Raw genomic sequence first — 15,721 nt, 5'->3', positions numbered from 1 at the left:
TAAATAAAGAAAATGGTAGAATTATTTTATTGTTAAAACTTTGTATTGTAAACTAAAACAAATGGTAAGTAATTATATAACCGTTATAAAACATTTTAGTTTTATTGCTACAATACATTTATTTTCCCTATTTGGAAAGTGTTTGTTCTGACGATTGCAATCTGATTTCCACAGCTTTAAATATTATCATGGGTTATTTCATGGGATTCCCGATTTCCAATTTAAACTTATAATCATCATCATAATTTTAAGGGGCTACCCGAAGTTTTCATCGATTTTTGACAAGTTTTGAATCGTATCTCCTACTTTTGCACTACAGATAGAATATTCAATCTTTTATCTCCATTTTTGTCTACCGGATTTAAAAAATAATAATACTTATTTATTTACCTACCCTAATAAGCAGATACCTGCAGTTTGTTTTGTACTCTGTATGTATTATATAGTTCAAGAAACTCAAGAAAGCCCACATAAAAGTAAGAGCGCACTATTCGCCAACAAACTGTCTTCGGCGAAAATATTGTAAAGCTAGTCAATTAAGTGTTTAAAAAAAATGGTCTTTTTAATCATTGTCTAAAAAACACTTTGTTTCTTATCTCGATTGCTGTGAAACATCTTACATATCCGAAATCTACACATTTGGGTTAATCTTTGACGTTTCTAAAAGTTTGTCTAAGGTTTTAAATTTAAACTAATTAACACAAAAGTTATGTCCAGAAAAAACCAGTTATTTGGCCTAAAATTGTTCAATGTCAAATGTCTCGAAAACAATGAACTTTGAAGTAAATATGGGATACGTTGCTGTATGATAAGGTACAAAAAACATTAGAAAACTAAGGGATTCAGATCGAAGGTCATTGGGGCATAGGATCCCCTTAAGAGCTTTGCTCTTGTCGGTGGAGTAATCGCCAATCATTTCTTTATTGTGCCAGTCTTTTAATTTCCTCATGGTACGCAAAGATTGTAAATAAAATATCCGAATTAATTACTTTAAATATTTATCGTTCAAAATCAGACATTAATTTAAAGGTAAATTCTATCAGCTAACGAAAAGAAACGACTCAAAATTTGCATATTTACATAGAGTAACTACCTACCTAATATTACATTGCACTCAAGAGTATAAAATGCAACTTTACTCCCTGATTTCAAATAATAAAGAGTGCCTTTCATAGAGGGTGGTAAAAAAAACTATTTGATGCAACCACTTTAATAAAATAAATTAAAATAATATTAAAATTGTGAAGTAGGTCTTAATAAACGTTGTTTTTATATTAATCTGATTTATTATAGATTACACTTGCTAAATCCTTGTTCCTGAAAATTTCTAAAGCAACCAGTTTGATACACTTCATTAAATACATAATGACTGAATAGCTCCGCACTTATGCAGAGTAATTAATCCGAGTTACATCTCATCCTTTCCCATTCAACATCAAATGGTACACACGTACGATTTTTAAAATGATAAGATAGATACATACCTCGGATATGAAATGAAGATGAACTTTTGTTACTTGTACGGAAAGCCAAGGCACAGGCTTGCGGGAAGGTTTTCGGCGGACTGACAAAAGATGCTGGGGGCGTTATGTTCCGATTGCGTCCGAGAGCGCGTGCGTCAGATCTTAAATAACCAGCGTAGCATGGCCTTCAGATCCTTAACTCGCATTTTGATAGATAAAACTTTGGCCAGTATTTAAGCTTTCCGTTTTTTAAGAGATTCACTGATTCAGTAAACAGATGTCTGTCTGTAGATATGGAATGGAGTTACTTATTTGATAAAAACTTAACTTCATGGTTAAACTTACACATTGTTAATGCATCTTTGGGTTTATTTCTTTATGATTGGCTGCATTGAACATTTTTGTCATTGTGAGGATCACAGTCGTGGGCTTGGTATGGATAATGGGCTGGTTTACACTTCCAACCTGGCGCATAGGTTCCGCTCTTGCAACTCCACTCTAGCCGGCCAGTCAAGCACAGAGAAGGCCAGATACTTATAAGGGCCCTCTGGAATAGGGGTCAGCGGTGTCGCCACTCACCGTCACCTCGCCACACCTACGGGCTATTTTTTTACGTTATTATGTTATTACTTTTCTAATTTTGTATAATCTCAATATTCAACTTTCATTGTGTACATATTGGTTACCCAACCTCAGGATTCGCTCGTGTTCTGCATGCTATTAAAACGACACCGCTGGTGTCAAAGTCTTCACGCATGCGCCCTCATCTACCCTGCCAGTCAGCGTTGATATTAGTCATATTCACCCCACTTGGCTTCAAACTGACCAGTATAACAGATTTTTTTCTCACGCTACACCGTGTTATAGCCCGAGCTCACATTAAATTGGACAGTCTCAATCGAGAACGGGGTAAGATGCGGGAATAACGGTACAGAAAAGGTCTATAATCGATAGAAAAGTTGAGTCACTTACGCCCTTTGACAATAAGCTTTCTGGGAGGTAAAAGCTAAGGCGAGGTAGAAAGATATAGGTATTATGTTACGAGCCAAAGCCAACAGCTTGGCTCTTGCCCTAGTAGATACATTTGACGCATAGTCTTACGCTACTTTACTTTTAATGCTGACCGGACAACGTGACCACTACAATATCAAATGGTTTACAATATAGATATCTAAATATAGATAAAAATAACACACCCGTACAACATGTTAAATACACCTATGCAATAGGGCCATGGCACAACAACAATTACTATACAATGATATAAATAAGCACTCGTTATTTATCAACTTCATTTTGCAAAATGTTTTATTTCCTGACGAGTATCATTATATCATGTAGTTTCCTATTTCTAGATGCTGCTGGCCAGATTATGTTGGTAAGGGTTGATTTTTGTAACGAATATTTGAATAAGTTTTTGGCAAAAAAATCATTTTTGATTCAAGGCTTTTCTTTCCACATGCAACTGTGTAACGCGCAACTCCGTCAACTTTAGTACGGGCGATGACCGTATGATCCACTACGTCATCTGATACTTACAAGAATAAGCCCCATGGCACACGTTCATAAAAGTGATGCTAATTTTGAAAAAAATAATAAAAAAAATGAAATTTACGTCATCTGACCTATATATGCGTTTGCCGGGCATTTAAAGGATTACCATGGATACCTTTAAATGCCCGGCAGACGTTCTTTCTGTCATTTGGGAGCTGGCAGACGAGTATTTTCTGAACCTACATATATAAATTGCTATATGTTGCCACAAGTCCTATCTTTGTATCAGATGACGTAAATTCCACATTTTTTCGTAAGTACCTTTAAGTGCCCGGCAGACGCACTTTCGGCCATTTGGGAGCCGGCAGACGAGTATTTTCTGAGCCTACATATTAATTCCTATCTGTTGCCACCAGTCTCATCTTTGTATCAGATGACGTAAATTCCACTCATTTTGGTACCTTTAAAGTCCCCGGCAGACGCACTTCCGGCCATACAGGAACTAGCAGACGAGTAGTTTCTGAAGCTTCATATAAATTCCTATCTGTTACCACGAGTCTCATCTTTGTATCAGATGACGTAAATTTCACTTTTTTTCGTAACCGGAAGTGGCCCTTTTTTTCGTGTTTCGGCCAATTCTAATTTATTTTAGTATTTTTTTCAAAATTAGCATCACTTTTATGAACGTATGCCATGGGGCTTATTCTTGTAAGTATCAGATGACGTAGTGGGTCATACGGTCACCGCCCGTACTACAAAGTTACATGAGCTTTACGGATAACCAGTCTAAATCACGTGATCACCAATCAGCCGTCATAGAAAATGACAAACATGTCGGACGCCTCGGCGCGGGCACGGCCCGGTCTAGTGAGTCATCCTTTAGTGTACCCTACGTGCAATTTTGGTTGTGGCAATAAAACATTTTTAGGTAGGTATGTACTATGCCCCTTCGTTTGATTTTTTATAAATTTAAATTATAATAAGAAACGGGGCTTTTAGAAATTTGTATGAAATTTGTTTATCGCTTCTAACTCTTATAAAGGTAATTCTAAAAAAACGAAAAAGTCAAACGAAGGGACATATAGTTAGACCAAGAAAGGCCTGCAGCGATTTTGACATCACAAGTGCCAGTGTGTCCCTTATGTCAATATCCAGAGAGGAAATGGGGACACTACGTATAGAGATGCGGTAGTCCACACGTTAACAAAGCCCCACAACCTAAAATTAAGGTTGACTGAAAAATAAGGTATCCTTTTCTTTTTCTACTTAGTTGTTGCTGTATGTTGGAGTGGAGTCAGGTAACAATGTCTTTTTCTACTTAGTTGTTGCTGTATGTTGGTGTGGTCAGGTATCAGTGTCTTTTTCTACTTAGTTGTTGCTGTATGTTGGTGTGTAGTCAGGTATCAGTGTCTTTTTCTACTCAGTTGTTGCTGTATGGTGGTGTGGAGTCAGGTATCATTCACTTTTTTTCTTTCTACTTTGTTGTTGCTGTATGGTGGTGTAGAGTCAGGTATCATTCTCTTTTTCTACTTAGTTGTTGCTATATGTTGGAGTGGAGTCGGGTATCAGTGTATTTTTCTACTAAGTTGTTGCTGTATGTTGGTGTGGAGTTAGTTATCAGTGTTTTTTTAACCGCCTTAAAAAAAGGAGGTTCTCAGTTTGACCCGTATGTTTGTATGTATGTTTGTTCGCGATTATCTCGCGTTTGGCTGAACCGATTTCGATGCTGTTTTCAGAAAAGTGTTTGATACATTCTGGAAAAGGTTTTAGTAATACATAGAGCTGAGCTGATACTTAACCCTGGCTGTACCTAGTGGAACTCAGGTTTGGGTTAACCGACTCGTCGTCGTGTGCCTATGTTGCAGGTGGATCGATCTTTTTTTTAACCGCCTTAACAAAGGAGGTTCTCAGTTTGACCCGTATGTTTGTGTGTATGTATGTATGTTTTTTCGCGATTATCTCGCGTTTGAATAGAATAGAATAGAATAGAAATAATTTATTCGTTAGCACACACAAATGGAAAATTATACAAAACAGAGAAATATAAAAAAGAAAAAGTGTCACGAAATGGTCTCACCTCAGCATGTTGCTGGCGACTTCCAGCGCTGATCTTCCGGTGAGACCATCCGGTGAAACAATCACGACAGGTAACAAAAAAAAACAACAAAATTTATATATAACATACAAAGGATAAAGACAGATAAGTTAAAAATACATATTACAATAAACGGTATTTTTACGTACAGCTGTTATATTCGGCCGAACTCAGTTTGGCCGTACATTATGCCTAAGAAAAACTAACGCCATGCGGCAGCGGCAGATACACAAACTAAACGATTTTATTAGAACTTCTCTTTAATTAGAACAAAAGCAATATTGTATCGGTCTAAATTTGACTGCTTAAGTGCTTACAGGCAAGAGGGCGAGAACAAAGTTTTTTAAAGTAATGTGCCATGGCAATGCAGAGGGAACGTAAACTAAGTGGTAAGTAAAAGCAAAAAAACTACAGGCAGCTCGTATCGTGTAAGCAGGTTTCCTGGCTAAGTTGGTGGTTAAGCCAGGGACCGGCCCGCTATCCCTTATCGGGGTTTTATAAGGGTATTACATAAGGCTTAACTCACCATACCCTTTGCCAGACGAAACCCTTTGTTTTGGTTTTAAAAACCCTTATATAAAGCTACCACATTTGAGTAATCGGTAGCCCAAATACCCTTACAAAACCCTTATCATCCGCTCACCAACACCTTGCATATTGCTTATAAGGGTTAGCCTTATAAAGGGCTTCCTTTTTAGCATATAAGCGTGCTAATTTAAGGCGTCTACCTTGTTCATAAAGCACACATTACTTCGAATCCGAGCGATCGTCGGCGGCGACGGCGGCGTTCTTTGACTAGGCACGTATTTTCTTTCCTTTTCATACACTACCGTAGATATATACTAATCCTGTCTCTTTCACGCAAAGGGAAACCTTTATAAAAAGCGCTTAAAGATAAGGGTAACCCTTATTAAGAGCTAGCCTTATTTTTGGTTAGCTTTTCGGTAAGGGTTAGTCAAAGGTAAGGGTATGAATGGGCTTGCAGTTCAAAAGGGAAAGTCTTTCAATGTGTTAGCCGTGTTTAAGTGTCGCCCATTGAAAGGGTTTTATCGCGGAAAGGGTTGTCCGGTCCCTGGGTTAAGCATGTACTGTTTAAGCTTCGTTTTAAAACTATAAATACTTTGCAGGTTCCTCATTGGCGGCGGCACGTTATTTCAACATTTTGAGGCAGTATAGCGATAGCTGCCCCGGAAGGGTGCTGAAGCGTGGCGTGGTGTTAACAATTGAATCCCACAATTACGGCGGTCGCGGAGCTTAATACAAGACACCTTGTTAAAAAGATATGCAGGGGTGTTATACTTCAGAACTCCGAAGAGTAAATTTACCTTTAAGCGCATGCTGCGTAAGCATTTATCTGCGAAATATAAATAATGTTTCAGAGTTGGTACATGTATAATGTATGTATATATGGTGAAGTGAAATATATAGAGGTCAGGGAATATTTTTAATTTTAAAGAAATATTCTATTTTTTATTATTTTTATCAAATAAATAATTTATATAATTTAATTTATATTTATTTATATTTATGTAAGTATATCATATAAAGTATATGTTTAAGTTTATGAATTCATAGTATATTAATTAGTATTTACTTTGTAAATACTTATTTTGTAAATAGTAGGTAGCGATTATCGTTTTAATTTTTCGAGTATTAATCCTGCACCTAACAACCATCTCTTTTTAGCCCAGTGGTTGACTGGTAGAGAATGCCTTATGCCATTAAGTCCGCCATTTGTACTTATAATTTTATGTGCAATAAAGTTTAAATAAATAAATAAATAAATAAGAGCAAACAAGCCAAATGAAGTTTACGTCGGTGCTGCATTTTGAGAATCTTATGACTATTAAGAAACGGAGTGACGTGGTCTCTCAACGGAATATGAAAACAGAAGCGAGCACAGGCATTTTGAACACGTTGTATGAGTCTTTTTGTTTTAGCAAGAAGTCTAGGCCCAGTTACAACATCCATATAGTTCAGTTTTGATAGTACAAGTGACTCGATCAATTGAATGCGCAAGGGTTCGCTTAGGTATGGCCGAATTTTATATAGCACCTTAAGCTTGTAGAAGCAACTTCTTACAGCCTCTGCGGTATGCTTCTCATATCGAAGTCCACAATCCATTAAGACCTAAATTTCGCGCTTCGTACACCCTCTAAATCGGTTCATTCATCAGCATAACATCCACTGAAGCACCGACACCAGCCAGTTAGTGCTTGCTGTCAAAGACAAGGTACTTAATTTTATTTGGGTTGACGCAGTAGGCAATTTTTGTTTTTTGAACCGATTCTGATGCGGTTTTCAGAAAAGTGTTTGCTACATTCTGGAGAAGGTTTAAATATACATGGATGGTTTGAAAAACCAGTTGGACCCGGCAGGTGGCGCTGCTATCGGTATACCTATTCTTTGATTTTCTTAAACCATTTAGATGAAATTTTGTGTTTAAATGAAATAGTCATAGTAGGAGTGGGAGTGGTAGTGGGAGTGGGAGTGCGAGTGGAAGTCGGAGTCGGACTGAGTATCATTCTCTTTTTCTACTTAGTTGTTGCTGTATGTTGGAGTGGAGTCAGGTAACAGTGTCTTTTTCTACTTAGTTATTCCTGTATGTTGGTGTGGAGTCAGGTATCAGTGTCTTGTTCTACTTAGTTGTTGCTGTATGTTGGCAGGGGCCCGGCATGTTTTCGGTGATATCCACGCAGCCGTGCGAGAACGACGCGGATATGCCATGGCGGATGCGCCTGCACAAACACAAGCTGAATCGCACACACGACGCTTTTGACGGGGAAGTGTCCTTGCTAGCCGAACTTGACGACTCCTATGGTGTGAGTAATTGAGTATTGAGCGTTTTCACTTAACTGTGTACCATTAACGGCCGGTTAGCAATCTTAAGTACCATAACTGACGGTCAAAAATCTCATACGTCATGTTGTCGCGGCCCGCTTACGCGGATAAAAACACACATAATTCACTTTAGTCTGCGTTTCTCAAGTGGTTACTCATGAAATATAAACGAAATTGAATTGAATTGATGTAGGATCCTACATCCGATATCGGATCGGACAATGTGAAAACGCTCTTAGGCTAGACGGAGCAAACCTAAAGTCAATAGTTACAATACAAACCGTACAAACAAACAAAACGGATCTTGCTGATAATATTTTAAAAATATTGCCGTTATTTAAAAAAGTAATAAATAGAGTATGAGAGAGTGAAGGAAGAAGAAAAATATATATTTTATTAGGGGAAATCTTAAACAGATCAACTTATGTAGCCCGAAACTAAGCAAAGCTTGTACAATGGGTGATAGGCGACGATATAATATATATACTTATATACATACATAGAAAAGCCCATGTCTCAGGAACAAATATTTGTGTTCATCAGACAAATAAATGCCCTTACCAGGATTCGAATCCAGGACCATAGGCTTCACAGGCTGGGTCACTACCCACTAGGCCAGACCGGTCGTCGATGCATTATTACACTGTCATTGCTAATGGCATGCAGAGTCAGTTTAGTCCGATTCATGGTATAATAATATACTTCGCCTAGTACTCTCTTCCGAGACTCGCGAACCACGTGACTGACACAAGCCTACGTCATCGTGAACCTTTTAAGTTTTAACAGCACGATGACGTAGGCTTGTGTCAGTCACGTGGTTCGCGAGTCTCGGAAGAGAGTACCTTGTTTTATTATACCATGGTCCAATTGTACAGTTTATTCTGTTTCTAGGCTCGCATAGACGTATGCAAGATGGGGGATGGTGGATGTAAACCCTTTATCAGAGAGAGTCGCGAGTGTATACCCTGCCTAGCAAGAGCGCACGCCTCAGAAAACGTTAGAGCAGTGTTGGTGGCCCTTGGAATAAACCCACCAGACTTCCCAGTCCCTAAAGTAAGTACTTATTTATATGGGAAAGTGGGGGAGTTGGGAACACTTAAGGGTCTCCCAAGTAATTAATATCAATCAAAATGAGAATCATTCATGATTGTATTTTTGATGAACTTGAAATCACCTGGGATTTGAAAACAGATAGGTACCAAAAACAATAGCGTACCATTAACAAGTTGCGCGTTTGCGCCACTGCCCATTTCCCTGAAAATCGCGAACGACTCCAAAACTTTTATAATTTACCCCAAATTTTTTCGTTTCTACCAACACTTATTTTAACTTGTTCGTTTTACAAGTTTGGGAACAAATCAAATTATTTCATTAAATATTTTGATTTGTGTTTTTTAAAGTAGTCACACTACTATATATAAATTAAAAACTGTAATAGATGTCATATATTAAAGAAAAAGAAAAAGTGACGAAGCCCTCCAGTGGTGAAGGCCGGATTCGAACCGGCGTCTTTAGCTATCGCGGCTAACGCCATGAACCCCTAGGCCACCCCGCCACGGCGGTGCCTGTCCGAATTTCTCGACTATATGCCATCTTAGTAAGACTAGGCGTCTTTGACCAGCTCTAAGGGCAAGCAGTGCGCGCTTGCACCTCCTAAACGAAGTCCTCCTTTGTTCGTTTTATTTTGTTCTGTTTTGTATATGAAAATTTCAGGCAACTATTGGCCGATAGATGTAAAATACTTTAAAACTAGCATACGAGTATACATATTATGAGATAGGTATATCGCTCGCTGTGCCAGGAAGCCGGCCGCGATACCGCCGGAACTTGAAACTCCTGGCCCAAGCTCAACATAATAGTTATTTGTGCAACAAGAAAGGAAAGTTAGTTTTTCTTGCGAGTGTAAAATAACTTTGCTCTCGTGTTGCACATATAATTTTCATCTCAGTAGTGAGAACATATTAAAGGTTAAAATGTATTTCGAATATAGACCCCGAAGTATGAAGTGGCAGTTTATGGCCATCACTAAATTAGAAAGCTACTTTGTTTCACTCCCTGGAGTGGGGAAAGTCGCACTTTCGTCACTCCAGGGAGTGAAGAAAGTAGGCTTGTTCAAGCTGCTAAGGTGAAAAATAATTTAAATTCGCATACCTACCTACTTATAGGTATACTGAACACCTTTTATTATGGGAGCTGTTTCATACATTCCGACTGATGTGATGCCGCTGATTTCTATGGTACAGCCAAATTATGTTTTCCTGATTTTGACATTGGTCCCTTAATAAAAAGTTGTTCAGTAGGACCTATAAAGTCACTACGCAGAGTATGGCTGGTGGTTAAAATTTCACCCTGTATACCAAACCTACATCAGGCATGGCACACATCGCTACAAGTATAGTATGAATATTCGCAAATGATTTTTTTGCCTAAGACCCTAATCTGTTAAACAAAAGCCATTGTTTCTTTTGGTCGGCCACTGTGTGCCATTGTGTCTGAGCGCGTGCCATGCGGCCCACGCTAATTTTGGTGTCTAGCCATAGTAGTTGCTGCACACTGCTACCAATGAGGATATAATATTATAGAGCCGTACTGTCATAGTAAATTTTGTAACCACAGTAAATTCACTGCCATCTATCGACACACTTTAAAACTAAAAATTAAGATTTATAAAAATACAACAAAATGTATTTAAATATGGATAAATGATTTTTTTATTTGCATTAATGAGGGCTATCGTTTTTTTGCTCACCAGTTGGCGCCTCTGTTGATGGTGGTCCAAAAGACTAAAGAACAGCTGTCAGTCATTGAAGTGACAAGTGACATTTGAAATTTCGAACTATGGAAAAGACCACCATCTACACTAGCGCCCCTAGCGGCGAATTCATACGCGTTAGCCCTCATTATTTTTATTATTTTGACCCATGTTCTTTCACTGATATGCATTAAAAAGGTAGTAGCGACATCTGATCGAGACCCATATTTTCGTGATTTTCGAGGCACGTTTTTCTCTTAGACTGTATCAATCTATTACGGAGTTATATCTATGTTTGCCGCTACGGAACGGACGCCTTGCTCCACCTACGAGTAGCAGCCATATCTGTCGTTAGTGTCGGCTTTGTTAGAGAGTGAATCTTCTTCTAGTACTATTATTTATTCTGTGCCTACATATATTCACAGGGAGAGTATCGGCTAGACAACTACCTCGTGAATGCAGAAGATCTGGACAAGATAAGTGTGTACGGCGAATACCATGGAACAGGCTACGTAGTGAAGGACGGGCAGGACGTTGCGTGCTACCGAATGTTAATTAAGTTCGAACCGATTGACAACTTTGGCTCTTTTCCGGCGCTGTATGGTTAATAGGGGATATTACTGCAATGTTCTGCCACCAGAGTGCATCACTAGCCCGTTTAGTAAACCATAGAGTAACTTATACATACTGTGCCTTTAACAGTTTTTTGACAAGTTTTAAGAATGTTTTAAGAGATAATAAAATATGACATTGATGCATCAAGGCGGTTTGTTTCAGAGTGCCTACCGGGAAAAGCGAATCTGAAATTTCGCTATCTGCCTCTTTATTGCTTAAATATGGAAGCGTGACAGAGACATTAGATAATGACATTTCGATTTTCTTGTTTCGCGATAGACCCTCAGATTGTGGTAGTGGCGCCCTCTGCGCAGCTTCGCATAATATTCCCTATTGGGTTAAAAACTTAATACCTATTTCCTCAATCAATCAATCAAAATATGAGTTACAGAGATGTTATTCTAATGTACAACGATTTTCATGCCTCAGAGGTGAAGCAATTTTCATATATTTTTAGCTTTTGATTCTGCACTTCTGAACACTGACTCCCAGGATTCTCCATCGAACACTATAGCTGTGTCATCAGCATAGGAGCCGATGTGCCCACGTTGTAGTTTGAGATTCGTCAAATTATTGATATAAATAAAAAACAACGTGGGCCCCTGAACGCTTCCCTGGGGGACACCATAAGTTATACTTGTTTCGTTACTATACCTTCGATATTCGACCTATAAGGTAGAATAGAATAGAATAGAATATATTTATTTGTAGGAATTGTACATCGTCATACTCAAAAATTTTAATTTACAATTAGAACCTTACCTCCTACGTCCTACCTACCTTCCATAACCCCTTCCTACCTTCGATAACTCCTTAAGTATATAAACTTGGTAGTTAGAAGGTAATTATTACCTAACGCACATGTTCCGTGCTTATTTACGGATACAATACATACCTATATATATCAATGACGTCTTAGTTGTCCGCTTTAGAACAAACGAGGATCCGACCTCATTTGGCCATAAATGGGACAAATAGGGACGAGCTGTCGGAGTATGCCTTTGTTTTTTTTTGACGGAGTGAGATGCCTGCTCGCTGCGAGCACACTTCCGAGCGCACACGTTTTAAAGTTGCTGTCGACAAATTAGACGGGTACTTTTCGCCAAAACAGTTTTGTATGAACGACTCATGACTCGACTGATGCAACATCAAGAACTGAACTGAAAATTTTGAAAAGACTGATATTGAAAAGTAAAATAATAATAGTAGTAAAACACTTTATTGCGCTAAACAAGTATACGAGGAACATAATGTGTACCAAGGCGAACTTATCCCTGAAAGGGATCTCTTCCAGTTAACCGCTAAGCAACTGAGAGAGATATTAATAGTTGTAAATATTCCAAGGTTCGATATTGTTGAAAAATGTTTATCGTTGAACTATTGCAAAATGAATACATCCACACCTAGCCGAGTTTATTTTGCTGGCGGTTCTTCTCGGGTTTGAGGTTAACGTTGTTTTCCGACCCGGTAGTAGTATGTCTAATTTAGAATCTAAATTAACCTAGCAATTATAAGATAAACAGCCGGCCTAGCCAAGGTGACAATCGCTATCGCTTCGACAACGAAACGCTTTGTGTCTCTCTATCACTCTTCCATATTAGTGCGACAGTGACAGTTGCGTTTCGATCGCTACGGAGCGTTAGCGATTGGCGTGTTGGCTACGCGGCCTGATGTGTAATGAGTGAACTTTTGTTTCATGGCTAACACATAAAGTAAAATAAATAGATCATTATAAAAAGGAAAAGATGTGACGATTATACAATAAAAGTGTACGAACTACCTACCTGCTGCAAGTCGACACTCCGTTGTCAACTGTCGTCGCGAGCAGAAAGGTAGTAAACACATGACTGACCAAGTAAGTTTTATTTACCTCTTTGTAATTGTAATACAACGGAGCCTAGACCACAGAATAAGTAATAGTATTATCATACAGAACGGCCACGCACCGCCCCACCCCGATACGAATTATCTCGCTCTGCGACAGCAGATTGACGAGCTTTTGCCGAACGCTCAGTACAGTTTTTAAGCAACTTACTCATAAAATGACGCTTGTACAGACGTGTCGTTGACACATAGAAACGCAATAGTAGATTGTGTTACAAGGGAGCAAAATGACATATTTACGGCGAGGGCGTACATTGAATCCTAAACGAAGCGAAGGATTCTATAATAGAATCCCGAGAGTAACGAGGGATTCTAAAGTAGAATCCTGAGCGTAGTGAGGGATTCAAGTGTGTTACGCCCAAGATGGAAATAATTTTGCTACCATGTGACACATACAGCTTTTCACATCACCTATGAGGTAATTATGATGTTTAAAAATATTATATAAAATTGTTTTCGGTTACCGCGATAGTTACTCATGAAATAAAACTATGAATATATATGTGTATATATATATGTGTGTGTGTGTATATATATAGTGTTGGATGATGCTGGACATTCTGATGTTTTGAAAAGATGTGTCCCGCCGAGTTTGTTGCCGGTCCCATATTGGGATACCCTCCTACAATTTAGGAGGGAATTAAATCTTCTCGGGTCCGTGGTGTAGGGTTGGAGCCGGCATAGTTTATTTTTATCGCGTATATATATATATCTTTACTTGAAAAATAATTATAGTGTATAACTAGCCTTATGAACCGATTTTGCATGTACAACCAGCCTTAAAGTTTGTAGTCTATGATTGTTCATTATTTTAGTATGTGGGTATTTTTGCATTTTGTAATTTTTCCTCAGTCACCCGTTGACCACGAACGCTGTAAAGAGTTCGAAACGTCGGGATGTATTATAAATTCAATATACGCGATATAATCCGTTTTCATAGTTTTATTTAATATTATATAAACTAAAAAATAATGTGCAAAACATGCAAAAATAGTGTCCTAGAACAGAAAAGTGCCACTTTGATCCCTCCTAGCAGGGAAGAAAAACCACTTTTTCGAATTGGTGATGTGAAAATGTTTTTTGATGTATAGCGTGTCCGCCCAGTGTCTAACGTCACAGTAGGCACTGAAACATAACACGACATGCCTACAACAAAATGCAGTTAACGAAATTCTGGCTCTCAGTTGCTGGCAACTATCCTTGCCTGTTTGATGAAGCTATAAAAGTACTGCTTTCCTTCAGTACCTCAACTACCTCATCTCATATATATCATATCATATATGTAAGGCCGGATTTTCGGCAATTATTAGGTTGGTCCCGAATTTGGAAGTTTTTGTTAGGTGGGTCAGAGCCTGGTCAACTTTGGGAACCAAAGAATTTATAGTTATTTGTACAACAAGAGAGCAAAGGTTGATATTTCTTCGAGTGCTTATTAAAACAAGATTAAAAATTCAAAATTATATTCGCTACGCTCGTGAATCTATTATAGAATCTTTCGCTTGCCCGGAACTCAAAGCGCACAGATGTAAATAACTGATCTCGTGTAGTACACAAGATTTTTCACCTCAGCAGTAAGAACATATTTGGAAGAAAAAATACTTCTTCTTCTTCTTTGTCCTGGCTATTATCCCAGTTTATTTTTGGTCAGCCCTCCTAGTAATCCTGCGCCACATCGCACGACCGTGGGTTGTCTCCTCTATTGTACTGCTTTTCTTCATATCGTTTTTTAGGGTTTGCGTCCAGGTGATTGGTGGTCGTCCTCGCCCTCTTTTTCCTTCTTCTATTTTGAGAACTCTGTTAGTCATGTGGCTATCTTCCCGCCTCATTACATGTCCGTACCAGCGCATGCGGTTCTCTCTTAGTTTTTCTTGAACCTTTGCAACCTTAAAAGTACCCAAGATATACTGGTTCCTTATTTTATCCATTCTTGATACTCCTCCGGACCAACGCAGCTTATTCATTTGCGTAGTGTGGATTTTTTGTTCGTCAGTCTTCCTCATCGGCCAACACTCCGAACCATACAACAAGGCTGGTCTTACTGCCCTTTTACAGACTTTACCCTTGATTTTTATTGGCACGAATTCGAAAGAAAAAATACAATCTGAAAAAATGTTATCCTTCTTCATCACTTTTTCACTCATGTTTTTCCTAAGGTATTCTAACAATTAAATTTGATTACCGCCATAAAATACAATAAGAAAGCGAAAGAAACTTCAATGAATTAATATGAAAATAACGAACGCTAATTGACAATTCCATTGACAATTTTTTTTTAAAGAAAAAAAAACTGTTCGAATTGTGCAAAATGCGCTTTTGCTCACTGTTTTTAAGCAGCAAAGTACCCTTGTTCGAGCTGCTGAGGTGAAAATATATAATCTAGACAGTTTACGAATAAAGGTATCTGCAACAGTTTAATTGTTCTATACTTAAATTATAGAGATTGTTAAGCTATCAGAGAAGGTAGATACTTTTGACGCATAGTCTCATACGCTATACTCGCTATAAATTTAATACCTACTGACTGGACAATGTGACCAGAACAATATGACATGTTTTACAAGATAGATATCTAAATAT

The 15,721-nt window shown here is 38.3% G+C and overlaps 1 protein-coding gene across 1 annotated transcript; it reads left to right on the top strand.

The window, feature by feature from the left end:
- The first annotated feature begins 2,733 nt into the window (after nt 1-2,733).
- Nucleotides 2,734-11,257, top strand: LOC134750086 (uncharacterized). The gene is made up of 4 exons (XM_063685179.1): nt 2,734-2,841; nt 7,719-7,874; nt 8,785-8,946; nt 11,071-11,257. Exons 1-4 carry the CDS (start codon nt 2,767-2,769, stop codon nt 11,251-11,253), a joined length of 576 nt encoding a protein of 191 aa, XP_063541249.1. The 5' UTR covers nt 2,734-2,766; the 3' UTR covers nt 11,254-11,257.
- The last annotated feature ends 4,464 nt before the right edge of the window (nt 11,258-15,721 follow it).

This window comes from Cydia strobilella, chromosome 19 (genome assembly GCF_947568885.1).
Source record: "Cydia strobilella chromosome 19, ilCydStro3.1, whole genome shotgun sequence".
NCBI classification, from domain to species: Eukaryota; Metazoa; Arthropoda; class Insecta; order Lepidoptera; family Tortricidae; genus Cydia; species Cydia strobilella.
This window is presented reverse-complemented; position numbering and strand designations above follow the sequence as displayed.

Excerpts from the sequence above, each read along its gene's own strand:
- LOC134750086 (XM_063685179.1), top strand. The coding sequence starts at position 2,767 with ATGTTTTATTTCCTGACGAGTATCATTATATCATGTAGTTTCCTATTT. Across the intron at positions 2,842-7,718 it reads CTGCTGGCCAGATTATGTTG|GGGCCCGGCATGTTTTCGGT; the intron begins GTAAGGGTTGAT and ends GTATGTTGGCAG. Across the intron at positions 8,947-11,070 it reads CAGACTTCCCAGTCCCTAAA|GGAGAGTATCGGCTAGACAA; the intron begins GTAAGTACTTAT and ends ATATATTCACAG.